Source organism: Haemorhous mexicanus, chromosome 2 (genome assembly GCF_027477595.1).
Source record: "Haemorhous mexicanus isolate bHaeMex1 chromosome 2, bHaeMex1.pri, whole genome shotgun sequence".
NCBI classification, from domain to species: domain Eukaryota; kingdom Metazoa; phylum Chordata; class Aves; order Passeriformes; family Fringillidae; genus Haemorhous; species Haemorhous mexicanus.
Genome location: NC_082342.1, coordinates 88,128,718 through 88,144,706, shown reverse-complemented (window position 1 = coordinate 88,144,706; position 15,989 = coordinate 88,128,718). Strand labels below are relative to the sequence as shown.

The 15,989-nt window shown below is 38.8% G+C and overlaps 1 protein-coding gene across 3 annotated transcripts; it reads left to right on the top strand.

Annotated features, from left to right (window-relative positions):
• The first annotated feature begins 2,779 nt into the window (after positions 1 to 2,779).
• LOC132323766 (granulocyte-macrophage colony-stimulating factor receptor subunit alpha-like) lies at positions 2,780 to 12,865 on the top strand. 3 transcript variants are annotated; one of them, XM_059839384.1, is made up of 9 exons: positions 2,780 to 2,939; positions 3,943 to 4,072; positions 4,164 to 4,339; positions 6,144 to 6,283; positions 9,153 to 9,191; positions 10,184 to 10,313; positions 11,099 to 11,195; positions 11,583 to 11,775; positions 12,656 to 12,865. In XM_059839384.1, exons 2-9 carry the CDS (start codon positions 3,945 to 3,947, stop codon positions 12,728 to 12,730), a joined length of 978 nt encoding a protein of 325 aa, XP_059695367.1. In that variant the 5' UTR covers positions 2,780 to 2,939; positions 3,943 to 3,944; the 3' UTR covers positions 12,731 to 12,865. The 3 variants fall into 3 exon arrangements, with proteins under 3 accessions (XP_059695367.1, XP_059695369.1, XP_059695368.1); XM_059839386.1 differs by having other exon boundaries at positions 2,781 to 2,939; positions 11,694 to 11,775; XM_059839385.1 differs by having other exon boundaries at positions 2,788 to 2,916.
• Positions 12,866 to 15,989: the final 3,124 nt, after the last annotated feature.

Sequence of the window (15,989 nt, the reverse complement as noted above, 5' to 3'; positions counted from 1 at the left end):
TTTAACCTGGAAATGATGCATTGTTCGCAGGGGTCTTAGGATGAGGGAAGAGACGACAAAGTTGGCTCCATGTTCAGAAGGCTTAGTTTATTATTTTATGATATATATTATGTTAAAAACTATACTAAAAGAACCAAAGAAATGATTTAATCAGAAGGTTAAGCTACGAATAGAAAAGGAATGAATAACAAAGGTTTGTCTCTGACCGAGACAGTCTGGACAGGTGAACTGTGAACTGTGACTGGCTATTGATTAGAAACAACCAGATGAGACCAATCACAGATCCACCTGTTGCATTCCACAGCCGCAGATAAGAATTGCTTGCAGTTTGTTCTTGAGGCCTCTCAGCTTCTCAGGAGGGAAAAATCCTAAGGAAAGGATTTTTCATAGAGCATGTCAGTGACATGGAAGTACAGTGAAACTTCTGAAAATGGGCTGCTTTTACCTCTGAATAACTATCATGGGCTTAGACCTGATGTCCAAGCTTTCATTTGCTTTGTCTGTTGACATCTATAATGTGATAGGGGTAGTCATAGTGATTCTCACCAAAATGATCTTCATATTTGACTAAATCTGCTTTTTTTAGTAGAATATCCATCTATACATACATGCTTGTCATTCCCACCCTTTGTCTCTTAGATATGCTTCAGAAAAACTTTCTCATATTTTTATTCTCTACTAACATATGAAGAGAGTGAATGTCCATGAATTGGGCCTTACAGAGCCAACATTGCCTTAGGTCATTACCTCTCAAACCACAAAAGACCAGGCAAGGCTCTCTTGATTCTCTCATGGTTCTTGATTCTGTGGATGACTGAAGTTCTGGATGCTCAAAGTGAATTGTTCATCTCCTCAGTTAACACCGAGTTATTAACAGATGTGATTAAACGCATGAACACAACCACAGAGTGCCACTTAATAGATCAGTTCTTTTATCATCCCTTGCTCTATGTTTTTAGTACTGCTTGTGAGCAGCGGTGAGGCAGGTTTTTATGTTGGTTTTTTGTTTGTTTGTTTGTTTTTTGTGGTTTTGGTGGTTTTTTTTTTTGTGGTAGAAAATTTTGCAGTCAAAAAATTTCCAACATGATGAGTAAACTTACTTCACTACACCTGTTCACTTTATACTACATGAGCTGAGGAGAAGAAAGCATGTCAGATATCCTCTTTGTGGTGCTGGCTGGCCTCAGCAACAACACAGTATAACTAATATTTATAATCAACATGAGATAATGAACCCAGAAAATGACTGCCTATTTCTACCTCATCAGTCAGCAATCTCACACTCTAACCAGAATCCAGAAAGAAGAAATACTCGTGAGCCTGGGCATTTCTGGGTCTCTAGAAGGGAAGCTCTCTTTGTCTCTAGGGAAGACAGCACTGAGCTACCTTTGGCTTCCTCTCTTGGACATAACTATATCCTCCTAGTCATCTGTGAATAGCTGATACATAAGAACTACTGCTGATATGGTTAAATTATTCCATATGGCAATAAAGCTGTAGGATTTGAATGACCGCAGCATTTTGATAAAGGTAATTATATATATATATATATATATATATAAAATATAATATATTATATATGTTATATAATACAAAGGCCATATATAGTAGCCAAGAAATTGAAGTGTTAGAGAAGTCCATGGACTGTTCTCTTTCATACAAAGTTAAAGAGTTAAAAACTCCAAGCAGAAAGGATGTGTGTGTTTTTAAGAGGAAAATGTCGACATATCTTGATGTTTGAAAGGTGTCATATTTTCTAGCGATGCTTCAATTTCAATGTGAAGAAATGAAATTACTTTACATGGATTTTAAATCTCCATATTAAGCAAATTACATTGCCTTCTGTGAAACAAAGCCTTTCAGGGTTTAAAGGATGTTTTATACTGTTTTATACTTTTGATGTTTTATACTGTGTATAATAACTCTCTTCTTTAGAAAATGCACAGCTGTGACCCAAGAAAGTAAAAAATGCCCAAGAGGAGGGCCTGGAGTGGGTCTTTGTGGTTGGATGCTTACTACCTGCAATTTTTTTCTGTTTTAGTGGCAGTTTGTAGTTTGGCTGTTTTCACATCGTGAGAAATGAAATGAGGACAAATGCACATCACACTTTCTAGTAGTGATATATCTCATCTGAAGATATCATATCCAAGATTTGAAATCCCCTTTTCCCATCTGCTTAAAGAACATCTACAGTTTACATTGTCATTTCCCTGGGAACCCCCACATTCCTGGTTATCCCTGCCCAGTCCCTGGAGCTTCCCCCACCATGCCCAGAGCCCAGGACTCCACATCAGCCCCCTGCATCCATCAGCCCCTGCCCAGTGGTACCAGCAAGGCCATTCTCCAGGTTCCCACAGCCCTGCCCTGCCTGGACATGGCCCCTGCCAAGCTGGGCCCATGGCCCATCCCAGTCCCCCAGGACATGCCTGGGATCAGGGCTGGGGCTGCCCTGGGCCCACAGCTGCCCTGATCTGGGCTGGAGGTGGGGTGGGCTGGTCTCACCCTGATGCCCTCCACGGAGAACCCCCATATTCCACCCCCCAGAGATGGTTTGCATGGAGAGATGCTTTGTACTTCTCAGTATTGTTTAGAGCTAGAGAGAAATACCTGTAAAAGCAAATTTAAGCACTTTCTGGGTTCCCAAACACCACCATACTCTGGTGCAACAAAAGGGGAAATTTAACCAGCTAACTTCTTGTTCACGTTATAAGAAATCCTGAGTTGGGCAATTACAAAATTTGCTATGAATCAGGGGGGAAGTGATGAACATTTATTTTGAAACACTTCCTTTGCTAAGATGGTTCCCCAAAACACCAGCAGCAAGGGAGACAGCCCTATTTATAGTTATACAGCCTTTTAAAATATAGTCTTTCTATCTTCTCTGAACCTGAAGATTATAATAGAGAGATAAACGAGGTAAAGACATTTTGAAATAAAAGGTAGGTCTGGCTTTTTCTTTCCAACTGTTTTGTTTGCTGAGGTATTTAGTGAGTATCTAGGAAGTCCAAGACTGGAGGGGTGTCTGGATGTCCGAGACAAAATCTAAAAAGCTGTCAGAGAAATATATGGAACTAAGTTAAATTAAGTTTTTTTTTTTCAAATAAAGTACCTGCTGCATGCTAAGAAAAATCCTAGACACAATTTTGATTTTTTACTGGGTTTGATACTGACTTTTTAGAAGTGAGAGACTGTTCCTCAGTCATGGAATCATATTCACAGAATGATTTGGGTTGGAGAGGACCTTGAAGATCGCTTAGTTTCACCCCCTTCAGGGACGTGTTCCAGGACACCTGGTTGCTCAATGCCCCAACAAACCCAGACTCAAATACTTCCAAGGATGGTGCATCCAAGCTTCTCTGGCAACCTGTTCTATTGCCTCACTGCCCTCACAGTAAAGGTTTTCTTCCTTGTATCTGATCTACATCCTTTAAAGCACATGAACTAACAGCCTCAGCTAACTTACAACATTCAGCACTGGGTAACTTGAGTTGATGGATAATACTGTGACCTATTTTGATATCTTATACTTGCAGCTATTTACCCACTTTCCTGACATCTATTCACCCTTAACTTTGTATATAGCAGATAGAAAAACAATCTTTAGACCTTAAAATAGCAGCCATCCAATGCGTGTCCATAGTGCTTATGCAGTTCTCCTGAGATCACCGGCTCTTTTTTCCACACACATTGGGTTTTTGCAGCTATAATCACATCTTTGGGGGATTTTATCCCTAAAAAATTCTTCATTTAATCTATCAGGGCTAATATCTTTCAGTGTTAGAAAACAAAATGAAATAAGTAATTCCTTTCAAACCAAGTCATTCCATTCAAACCAAGCAGCAACCAGATGGAGTCTAACATAGCTAAGTGTGTGCCATGATCCTCCAGCTTGGAGGAGTCACATGATTTTTTTCCTCATCATGGATATTCCTGTGTCTGCAGGCATGAAGGGGTCAGCCATTGAAAACTTCTCCTGTGTGATTTATAACATCTTCCTCATGAACTGCACTTGGCAGGCAGGAAGGGATGCTCCAGAAGACACACAGTATTTTCTCTACTGGCAGAATTCAAGGTGAGTAGGTCTGCTTGAGACAGGGAAGCCTGAATTCTCATTCAACACATCACAGTGCCCATGTTTAACTAAAATACTTTGCTGTATGCAGAGATGAAGAGGAGATGGAATGTGAGCTTTACATTAAAGATGAAAATTGCAGAAATGTGGGATGCATCTTCCAAAATGTGAGCATAGGGATTGAAAAAGCTTACTTCCTGGTGAATGGGTCTAGCAAAGACTCCCTGATCCAGTTCTATGATGAGTACATTGACCTGTATGAAATTGGTAAGTCAATACTTTATTTTAGCTTTATTTTAATTATTGTATGAAAATAGTAGGGCATTTATCCCTGAGAAGGAACCATGTACCCTGTCTCACCTAGGGTTCAGAGTAAGAGACTGCGGCTTCCTCAAGAAAACCTATTCCTCAGGCAAAAGGCAAAGAGGATAATTAAACAGGAAAGCTCACAGCTGTATTGTGTCTCAGGTTCTTTAGCAATCTACCCTTATGAATTTTAGGTTTTTCTCAAGCAAGGTCCACAAGACTTTAAAACCTGTACTTTCCCTTGCTGCTCTTTCAGTGATGGCCAAACACCACCCAACAGAAGAGAGAGGAGACTTTTTAGAAGTTTATCTGAGAACTAATTTCTGCTTTTCTTTGCCAGAGGGGATGACACACAGAACACTGTAGCCTGGAGTAAATGAATTAAGACATGTACAACATACCTTAGGCATGTGGGGCTGTACTTGAAAGCATCTTGTGCACTCACTGTTTCTGCTGCAAAGTCTCACTGGAAATGTCACACTGGTTCTGGTATTGAGCTAAAAGATTGAACAGAAAAGTTTTGCTCTTTAAGAAGAAACTGAGCTGTAATGTCACTCCTGGCAGATAAAACAGGATTGTTCTTTGACAAAGTAGCCCATCACAAACAGGTCAGGCCTGTTCCTAAAGACTGATGTAATGGAGTATTCTAGCTCATAATAAACTTTCTTCCATTTTGTCACCCTTTCTGCCATGAGGGACTGTCTTTTGCTGTTCCAATAATCAAGTAATTGGCAATGATCAAAATATAAAGGTCCTGATATTTTTGCTTACATCTGTGAAGTGAGGGGCAGTACATGAAGAAATTGGCTAGACTACTAAAAATGGAGAGTCTTTCTTAAATTTTGTATGTCTATTTCTTTTGCAAGGAGGGAAAAAATGGCAAAGTTCACAAACGATTGAGGGCAAAACCTTCAGGTCACAGAAACATCATGAGGAGGCTTAGAGAAAAAAAATCTTTGAATTTCTTAATTTGGGGGTAGCAGCAGCTAGTTCGTTCACAGTAATAAACATTCTCTTGAAAAGAAAACATTGTATATATAAGACAGACTTTACTCCTCTAGAAAAATAAATGGAGGGGATTGTTTCTTTGTATGCTCCTATATCATTTTCTAGTCATTAAAATCTTGCTGACTATAGTGTTTACAAGGACTGTAGCCTAAAGCAATGAATTTTAAATTTCCACACTTTATTTTTGAATGCTTCTACAGTTACTTGCCAGTGTAATTCTTACAGTAACCCTCTTTTATATATGTGTGTGTAAAAAAGTTGTTTTAAACTCTTCACTTTATGATTTAGTATGAATGCTTTTGTAAAAGTTTTATTTGGTTTTTAATTTTTTTTTGTTTGTTTAAGATAATGAGAAACAGCAAACAGGAATTCCATATTTGCCTTTGTTGTCCATCTGTGAGTTTAGACCACTAGCATATCCTCTGCTGCCTGCTGTTTTCCAGGCTGATGGATCCTAGCTTAATAACTTTACTTCTTATGAAAGTCATTGACTACCTTGGATTGCCCTTGGTGTTCTTTGTAACTATTTCATATTCGTTTTAGTCTCTGTCTTAGTCCCTTCTCTTTTTTTCTATGATCCTGTGTACATGATTTAGAAAACATTGGTCTTTAAACTATTTCTAATAGGTCCTAAGAAAAATAGATAAACAAGTATCTTTGTTCATAGAGGTGTTACTTGCAATTTCACTCTCTTTCATCAAATAAAAAAGAGATCAAGTGATTTTAATTATTTGAATTCTTGATATTATCATTTCAGAAAAGCTCATGCCTCCATCAAATATCACAGTCAACTGTGATGAAATTAAAAGTGATTGCAAAATTCAATGGCAACGACCCCAAATAAGTCATTCTAGCAAGGACATGTGTTTTAAATATGAAATTAACATAAAGTATAAGGTAAGAATGTCTTCACTTGCACTTAACATTAATTAATATATTTGCATTTACCAATACACATAAGTGAAAAGTAAATAAGTCTCTCTTCTGTGATGTAGCCTTCCCCATACACAGCACCCTATTCCTTTGTGACTGCACTTTTCAGGTCCATACCAAATCCCACACTTCCATACTGCCCCATTGTTATTTTTTTTTAATCCCTGCCTCCTTGAGTAAGACACTGCTGGAGATACACTGGATGTCTGGGACAGTCACAGAGGAGAAGCATGGTTAATCAAGATTCAAACATATCACAGTTTTGTTTGTGACAACTCTTAGAAAAAGGCTCTTCTTTCACTAAAACTGGTTGGAGTTGCCCTGTATTTCCAGTGGAAACTGGATCTCTGTGGAAGGCCAGATCTGGGCTTTAAAGAGTGAAAAGGGAAATGTGCATTCACACAACAATTTTGAGTTAATAGAAATGAATGAAATATCCCTATGTATAAAATACAAATGGCTTACCCAGATATAAGCATCACAGCTGTTGCTCCAAAAGTTGAAGATATATAATGATAGACAAAAGGAAAATAAATGTGAGAGAAAGCAGAAAGGCGGTGTGATTAAGGACAGGTTAGTGGGGGGGTGACCTTTACGAGTCTTTTGGCAGCAGCAGGGGAGCAATGAGATTGCTGTGCTCCCCTACAAGGGCAGGTGTAACCGCGGCGGCAGAGCTGCCCCGAAAGGCCACGGGGTGGCAGACAGAGACTACAAAGGAAAAATCTTCCTGAGCTATCAACAGATTGGGCCACCTACTTAGTGCCTGATTGAAGGTATTTTGGAATTTGGAATTTCTTAGTCTGGGTTGGGTTTACTATTTCACAGTCGAGTCTTTTTGCAAGCCCGGCTAACTGCCGTGAAACAGCGTTACTTCTCTGAATCACTCGGCTGCTGTGTAACAGAGAAACATTATTGAAAACTCTGTCTGACATTGGAATAAAATCTATTGCAGTAAAGCAATACATACTTTCTAATACCTTTTAATATATGTAATGTGCATTTTATAAAGAATACTCAATTCATACTTTGTCTGAATTTTCTAGCTATTTTTCATCATCATTAGCAGTTTTCACCCAGCTAATTACGTCAAGGTACAGCAATTATTCCAGCAATTGAGCAGTGTAGGCTCCTCTGACTCTTATCAGATGCAGCTATAATCATATCTTTGGAAGACTTACTCACAAAAAATATCTTCTGCCAAATTTATTGCTTTATCACTGACAACTCTGCTGATCTGTCCACTGATGCCTACACACAAATTCTCTTACTGGTTCATTATTTATCCCAAGACAGAGCTCTGTGCATACAAGGAACTCCTTTATACGCAGCAGAAGGCCCAGTTGCCCAAACCTGTTTGCAAGGATGCAATCACCCTCCTTGGAGAGATGTATCCCATTCCTGCCCAGTAGCCCCTCCTTCTCAAAAAGGATCCCAAGGTCATAGAAGACAAAGCCCTGCCTGTGACAGCAGTTATTTAGCCAGGTCTTGACCTGCTGGATGACTGCAAATTCTGCTCAAGCCTTTCCCTCTCACTGGAAGGCCTGAGGATATACCATCTGTACTTCCTGCCCTTCACCATCCCCTCCCCAGTGCTCTGTAATCACCCTTGAAAACTTTCAGGTTGCCCTGCACCAATAAAGAGGAACAAGGGGTTCATTGGCCAAATATTTATCTTAGAATGGTCCCTCTGCATAATTTAGCTTGAGTGCAGATACTAGAAGGCATCCTGGACAGCAGCTTGCTTTATGCAGTCTTAGAATGGTTTGGGTTGGAAGTGACCTCAAAGACCATCTAATTCAATCCCTCTGCCATGGCAGGGACACCATTCACTAGACCAAGTTACTCAGAGCCCCATTCACCCCGGCCTTGAGCTCTTCCACATCTTCAGGGACATCCACAGCTTCTCTGGACAGTCTGTCCCAGTGCCTCACCACCAGCACAGTAAAGAATTTCTTCCTAATATTTCATCTAAACCTACCCTCCTTCATCTTAAGGCCACCCCCATGTGCTATCAGTACATACCCTTGGGAAAAATCCCTCTTCAGCCTTCCTGTAGGACCCTTTAGGTACTGGAAGCTCTCCCCAGAGCCTTTTCTTCTCCAGGCTGAGCAGCCTCATGTCCAGATGCCACATGAGCAGGCACAGTATTATTTGAAAAAATAAGTCTGGATTAATTGAGTTTTATTCTAAAATGGTGTCTTGCAAAATAGTTACAAAAATACCTAACTAGCTGTCTAATGGAGAGGATATAGTCTGCAGCCATTAGTTGTGTGTGGTCAGTACATTATGTGGTAGTTATTATGGTTATTCAACTGAAATGAGCAGATTTTATTCTATCAAAAATGTAGTGGAGGACAACCTAAAATATCTGTGATTCCATGCCAATCCCAAATTTCTTCATCTAAAAGAAAACAAAATAATATTCACATAATATTTGCAATTGCATACTGTGACATTTATTGTAGCATTAAAACATTGGATGCAAAAGAAAAGGTTTATTCACAGGTTATTTCTTTTTTTTTTTCCCTGGTGTCTGTAAGAATAAACTTACAGTTTTCATTTAGGTCTGGTTTGCTTTGTGTTTCAATCTGAAATAAATTTTATATCTCAGCTGTGATGAAAAGGAGAACAAATATCTTTCAGTAGCAGAATTATTACTATGTAAACTTGGCATTGTAGATGAATTAGATATTAGATATTAGATGTTAGACAAATCACTAGTTTTAGAATGCAGAAAAATGGAACAGGAGATAAAAATTAATTATTATTGAAACATAAAACAAGCAATGATCAAAATAAAGTTAGTTGCTTTTCTTTTTCTTTCAATTTACAGGATAATTCTAAAGGAAAACCTATATATACTTCCATACAAGTGAGTCTGTCTGTTTATTCATCACCAGTACATGTTCATTTCATTGTCAACTGTGAAAAGTAAATAGTATGGAAATACCTTTAAATCAGTATGTGCTCAGTGCTCTATGCTTTATGGGAACTTTATTTATGGATTTCATGAGTACATCAAACTGCTGAATCATCATGGCATATTTACTTATGTAATTTACTATACATTCTGGGGCAGAACTTTATTACTTTTCTGTAAGTATTTTGAAAAAGCTCCCATTTTTCATTACATTGTCCACTCTCTTCAAATATTTGGAAGAGATTTTGAAGTTACACATCACTGACTACAGAGAAAAGATAAAATATCTCCTAGGAATTCAATTTTGTTTATGAAAAACATAGACCACAAAAGTCCTTTTGGGATGGACAAGAGGATTGTCATGACATACCTGTCATCCAGGTATGCTGCACCTCTCTTTAATCAGTGCAGCTTGCACATCCCACCTCTATGCAAAAGCCACCAAGAACAAGAATATTACATTAAATTCTGGTAACACTGAGTATTGCAGTCATCTACTTATTTTACAGGTTTGGCTGGAAAGTTATGCTTTTTCTGAAAATTCATAGTGCAGAGCTGGGAAAAGTGCACAGACACCTTATTCCTCAAATCACTGTTCTAGCAGTACAAGAATGAGATGGTTAAAGAGGATTTTCTGCCTCTCTATGTGCTTAGGGAAGTTATCAATAAATCAGACCGTATCATAAGAAATCACAGGTTATACTTTTACAGTGTAAAAGATTAAATGCTTCTAAATGTAAAGAGTTACATGAGTGTCAGGTTATTTTTGAGATACATATTTGTGTACATATTATATATTTTTTTTTTTCTCTGTAACAACAGTCTTCTTTAATAAGAAATGCTTTCATAACCTCTTAAAAATTTCACTGGTAAATGGCACATGCATTTTGTCAACACAGGCATGGAACAAAGAAAAGCAACTCAGTTTTTTGGGTATTTTTTAGGAAGGGGGAAATAGTAACATATTTCTAAGATCAAATACAAGAAAGAAGTACATCTTGAAAATGAGAGCAGCTGGCAGTGCCTGCTTTGTGAACCCAGCCTGGGGGGAATGGAGTGCACCTGTTGAGTTTGGTAAGAACAAATCCATGCCCTGGGCTACTCTTCCCCCAGGGATGTCCTGTCTACCTCACACATTGTCACACACCTATGGACACACACACATGGCAAAAGGATTGGCACAGCAGGGCCATGCACCTGTTGGGGCAAGTCCAGAGGAGGGTCACAAGAAGGATCAGAGGGCTGAAGCACCTCTTATAGCCTGAGAAAGTTTGGTTTGCTCCACTGGAAAAGAGGAGGCTCCAGAGACATCCTCTCACAATTATCCAGTATCTAAAGTGGCTACAAGAGAGCTGGAGAGGGACTTTGTGCCAGGACATGTAGTTATAGTTCAAGGGGGAATGGCTTTAAACTGAAAGAGTGTAGATTTACGTTAGATTTTAGGAAGAAATTCTTCACCATGAGGGTGATGAGGCACTGGCACAGGTTGCCTAGAAAGGTTGTGGATGCCTCATCCCTAAAAGTGTTCAGAGCCAGGCTGGGGCTCTAAGCAATCTGCTCTGCATCCCTGCCTGTGTCACAGCGGCTGGAATTAGGTGATCTCTAAAGGTCACTTCCAACCCAAACTATTCTGTGTTCTGTAATTCTACGATCTATTCCTCACATGATGACTACTACTACTCGTAGAACTAATAATATACATAATAATATATTATATATAATATATAAATATATACTTTTATTTCTATAAATTAATATATCATTAATTTACTATAATTTTCTATATTCAATATCTATAATATATAATAATAATAAAAAATAATAATGACAATAATAATTTATGACTGTTTCTCTTTCAGGAAATGAGGAACTTATATCTTCTTCAGTATGGATTTTACTTGGGGTAGCAGTTGCAACATCCCTAATGGCAATCATCACAATTTTTTTCTGCAAAAGGTAAACTTAATTTATGCATTTATTTTATTTTCTCTGTGTGTGTGTAACACCTAAAGTTTTTAAAGTAATACGGCGGAGGTGTCTCTGTAGGATAGGTAAAATAAATCCCATAAGTGAAACAGAAACTGAAAGAAAAAGTATATTCTCCTATATGATGCACTTTGCATAGAAATGTACAGAGAAGGTACAGCCCTCTCAACTTGTCAAAACTTTTACCCCCACTTTTCACTGTTTGTAGTGACATAGCAGGGCAAATTTCTTTCTCTGTCAAAGAAGGAAATTTACTACTAGAAAATCTTCAATAAAAAATTAATCTATTACCTTCTAAATTATTCATGTTTTCCTGATATATGGTCATTCTGTATTGAGATTCTGTGTATTTTTCAGTTTACTTTTAGGAGTGAAGAGGAAGATAAGAGCTGGTGCAAGGGTACAATGGTGTTGTCACATTATGGCTATTCAATTTTGGTTTTGTATTCAATATGTTGTGATTTCCAGGACTGGCTGTTGGAAGGCAGCATTTCCACAGATCCCAGGGCCAAAAGCTGCTTTTTTTACAGTGGCTGATACAAATCCAGAGGTATGTTCTCTTTCTATTTTTATATTAAATGTGTGAAATACAGACAAGACTCTACTGGCTGAATTTTTAAATGATAAGGAACTCATTACAGAGGATCATTCTTTGCCATATTCTGAAGAAAAATAAAAAAAAATCAGCAGGAGAATTTTTAAGGGAAGTCAAATGCAGTGCTCTTCCAGAACCACGGGGTTTCTCCCATTCCAGTCTGACAGGTGCACAGGCTGATGCTCCCATTGGTAGATCCAGGCAGCAGGAAGGGCTGTTCACTTTCCCAACACAAGGACATGGACAATGACACAGAAGGGCACAGTGAGGCAGCCAGAAACAAAACCAGCACAGCTGCCTCTACCAGCCCCTCACCAGCACCAGCAGCAGTCTCTCAAATAAGGTCCTGGACATCACAGTCCTCCTGCTACTCCCCAGCTGAGCAGGGCTGAATTTGCCAGTGAGATTAGCACATCTCCTCACTCTCTTCATCTACAACTGATGCATAAATTTAAAAATTGTATAAAATTTAAATAAACAAACAAACAACTAAATTAATAAATAAAATGTAACGCCACATAAAACCACCATAAATTTCCTCACACCTGATCTCAGTGTCTGAGCCCTGGGTAACCCCATGTCCCCCCTCCAAGCTGTGCCCTTGAATCCTTCCAGGTGTACACCTCGCCTAATTACCCACTAGCAAGTTACACATGCAGGAAAGAAAAGAAGGTGACACAGAAAACAGTTCAAAATAGGGTTTTGTCAGGAAGCAGGACAGACTGTGGTGGTTACACACAGCAAAAACAGGTGAAATGCTCTCAGAATTGTGCATAAGTAGAGACTAATCTAACATTATGTATAAAACTGATGGAAGTTTTTATTTTCCTTTCAGCTGATGGAGAGCAAAATACAGTCAATAACATCTGAAAATGAAGAGATAGTATTAGTTGCTGACATTGTGAGATAACCAAGAAAAATGGAGGAGTCTGAAAGTGCATTTCTTAGTCAACTGTATATCCCTGTGGAAAGTCTGGAATATTATGTAGGCTTTCTTTACTTTCTTCTTTTTCTTGAATAAAAGCATGATGCAGCCAAGAGAAAATGATACCTCATATGCAATCTTTTTAAATTCCATTGTATTTGCTTTTTAGTTTTGGCTAATTTTAACTGTTTGGGTAAGTTGTCCTTATTGGATATCTTCTATTTAGTAAATATGAGTGCAATATTTTATTCAACAAGTTTTAGTTACATTTTAATCTTAAGAAAAAAATATCTTTCTGTCTCATATTAAAAAGATTAATGATTAATTTATGGAGATGAATAATTTTTTTTAAATTCTGGTGCCTGAATTTCATTGTTCTACTGTCAAAAATGGGTCAGTTCATACTAGAAGTATCTTTGGAGCTCTTAAAGTACACATGGGCAACTAGAAAAATAAGATTCTCTTAGATTTTTACACTAGACATTTGAACATTGCTATTTGATTATTGGATTAATTTTATAATGGTACTAGATGTTTTATTATTAGACTAAACATTCCTGGGACTATTTTCTTGCACAGAGGCCAATTTACATATGAGAGTCCAGACACACTTTCTTAAACGCCTAAATAAAGTGGACACATGCAAACTACCTTTAGAAATTAGCCCTGGCCTGAGCTAACCTCTGGACTATGTCCAGGAGCTGTTCAGGACATTACTTGTAAATCCTGGCTGAACTAATGCTGGGAACAGTTGTTCCTGGACACGTTCCAGTGCTGGGGAGCCTTCCAGTGCTGTACTTTCTCCAGCTTGTACCATGGCTGAACACAAACAGCTCTTGGCACACCTATTGCCTTTGACACAGTTAATGATTACATTCTGGTCAAAGACTCACCTGGGAAGCTTTTTGCAGCAGGTCAGAACAACAAAGCAAATTTCTAAAAGTGGCTGAATTCATGCTGGACACACTTGTAAATCATCTATGTATTTTTCCCAGTATGCAGCAGTGGTCAGAGTGGAAATGCTCACAATAACTTGCTAAAGGGGTGGTGAGGCTGTAACAGACTGCACTGGTTTATATAACCTTGCACAGCAACTCTCCTCTTGGGCAAAATTGCCAGAGTGAGGCATAGTTTGGCTCCAGTCCACCAAAACCTAGCCATGAGCTGTGAACAACCATTCAGGGGCTCAACCTGAGGAAGGGAATACTAAAGTGTAATAAAGACAGTGCCAAGACACTCGAGAGATGGCATGGGGGTCTTGTTAAGTAGAACCTAAACAAACTGCTCATTTGTTTTTTGTTTTCTCCTGGAGAGGGATAACATATTCAACTGATTCAGGAAAGGTGTTACAGTCAGAACTCTGATAAAGAAGTCCAGGCTACAATGCAAAATCATTGAATCACAGAACGATCAAGGTTGAAAAAACCCTTTGAGATCACTGAGACCAGCCCTTGAACTAACACCACCACCTCTTCAACAAAGCCATGCAACTCAGTGCCACATCCAGTCATTTCTTGAACACTTCCAGGGATGGTGAGCCACTCCTCATATGGCTTACAAATGGATCAGTTAGAACTTATTCAGTCACTGTTTGGGCAGCCTGAAGGTACTGGTCAGGTGATACTGTAATACCGTCTTCACATCACCTAGAACCTCCCCAGACATGCCATCACAACAGCATGCAAATCCCCTCATCAAAATTAATCAGGCACACTGACACACACCTTGCATCATAAATCTGTTTGACATGGCAGGATGATGCTTCAGAAAGGTTACTCAAGGTGGCAGTGGTCACTGGGGAGAGTGGTGGTCCCCAAGCAGAGCATAGTTGATGAATAGACAATTTCTGATCACGCTGAACTGGGACTACACATGTACTGGATGTGCTCCTCTTAGGCTGCATAAAATAAGTAAATTAAATCCTTTAGTGAGTAGAAGATCTGAAACACGCATGTCCTGTTCCCAAGGTACTGGAAAAGCTGACAAGGACTGAGCCAATGCCAGTATGTGATTCTAGAGACAAAATTCTGTAGCTGTGCCCTGCCTCACACATGCTGTGACTAAACCGTTACTCATTTCACTTACCTAGGTTTTTTTCACCCAAGGATTTGAAAAGGAAAATAATATTAACATGTCCTTCTTGTGGGGACCACTGGGCAAAGGTGGGCAAAATTGAGCAGTGTGAACTGAAAGGCAAAGAGGTTTAAAATTTGAAGTCTGTAGTTTGCTCTTGGTGGATCTGAGCACATACACTAGCAAAACAAACAAACAAACAAACAAATCCACCCTACGATTTTGGTTCACTGACAGCAGGTTTATGAATAGTTCTTCCTTTAGCAGACTAACTACTAAGGATCCCCCCTCACACCTTAGAAGGCTAGGGAATTCTTCACCTTCCTGCTATTGTGCCTGTGTTGGGAGTGGAAGGCAGGGGTTAAAGGAACTACTGTTTGCTAAAAGCATCGAAGAACAGCAGGAAAGAATAAAAAATAAAATCCGTTACATGCAGATTACAGAACTGCATGTCAGATGTCATGTAAAACAAATGGGGAAGTGACTAACAGTCAGAGCCACATCTGAAGTTGCTGAAATTTAAAGCAAATAAAATGGATTATGCCTCTCATACTTACATGACTGCAAAGATTTTTGTAACATGATGTTATTCAGTAAATGCTTTGGACATTTTAATTTCTGCAGTCAAGCACTTTTTCACCTAACATGATATTGTAGCCTAAGATGAATCAAACAAAAACAACCCATAGTCAGCAGTGAGAAAGTTCAGAAATTTGGGTCTGGTATTTTCCTTGGCATTTCTTTGCCTGCAAATATGCAAGGCAGAACTTTCTTAGCTGTTTGTATATACCTGCTGAGAACTGATCTTCCTCAAAGGAGAACCTGGGCTCATGCAGGGGCCATAACCAACACAGACAGGCAGTCACTTTAAACATGGACTAGTCACACAACACCGCTGTTATTTCCAGAACATATTATTTATGAAAATCTGTTTATTTACAGAGGTGGTATTTCTATGAGCATGCTGATATGTTGTGACCCTGCTGAGTATTTCTGTATTTTTGGGTAATGTGTTTGCATTTTGTGGCTATTAGTGCTTAGTCCATCTGACATAACAGGAAGGAAGGGTTAGTTGCATGATCTCTTCACGTGAAATTGTTAACATCTGCCAATCAGGAAACTTAAGGAAGCTCAAGAATAGTAAGGGAAATGATAAAGTAAGCAGCTTTCT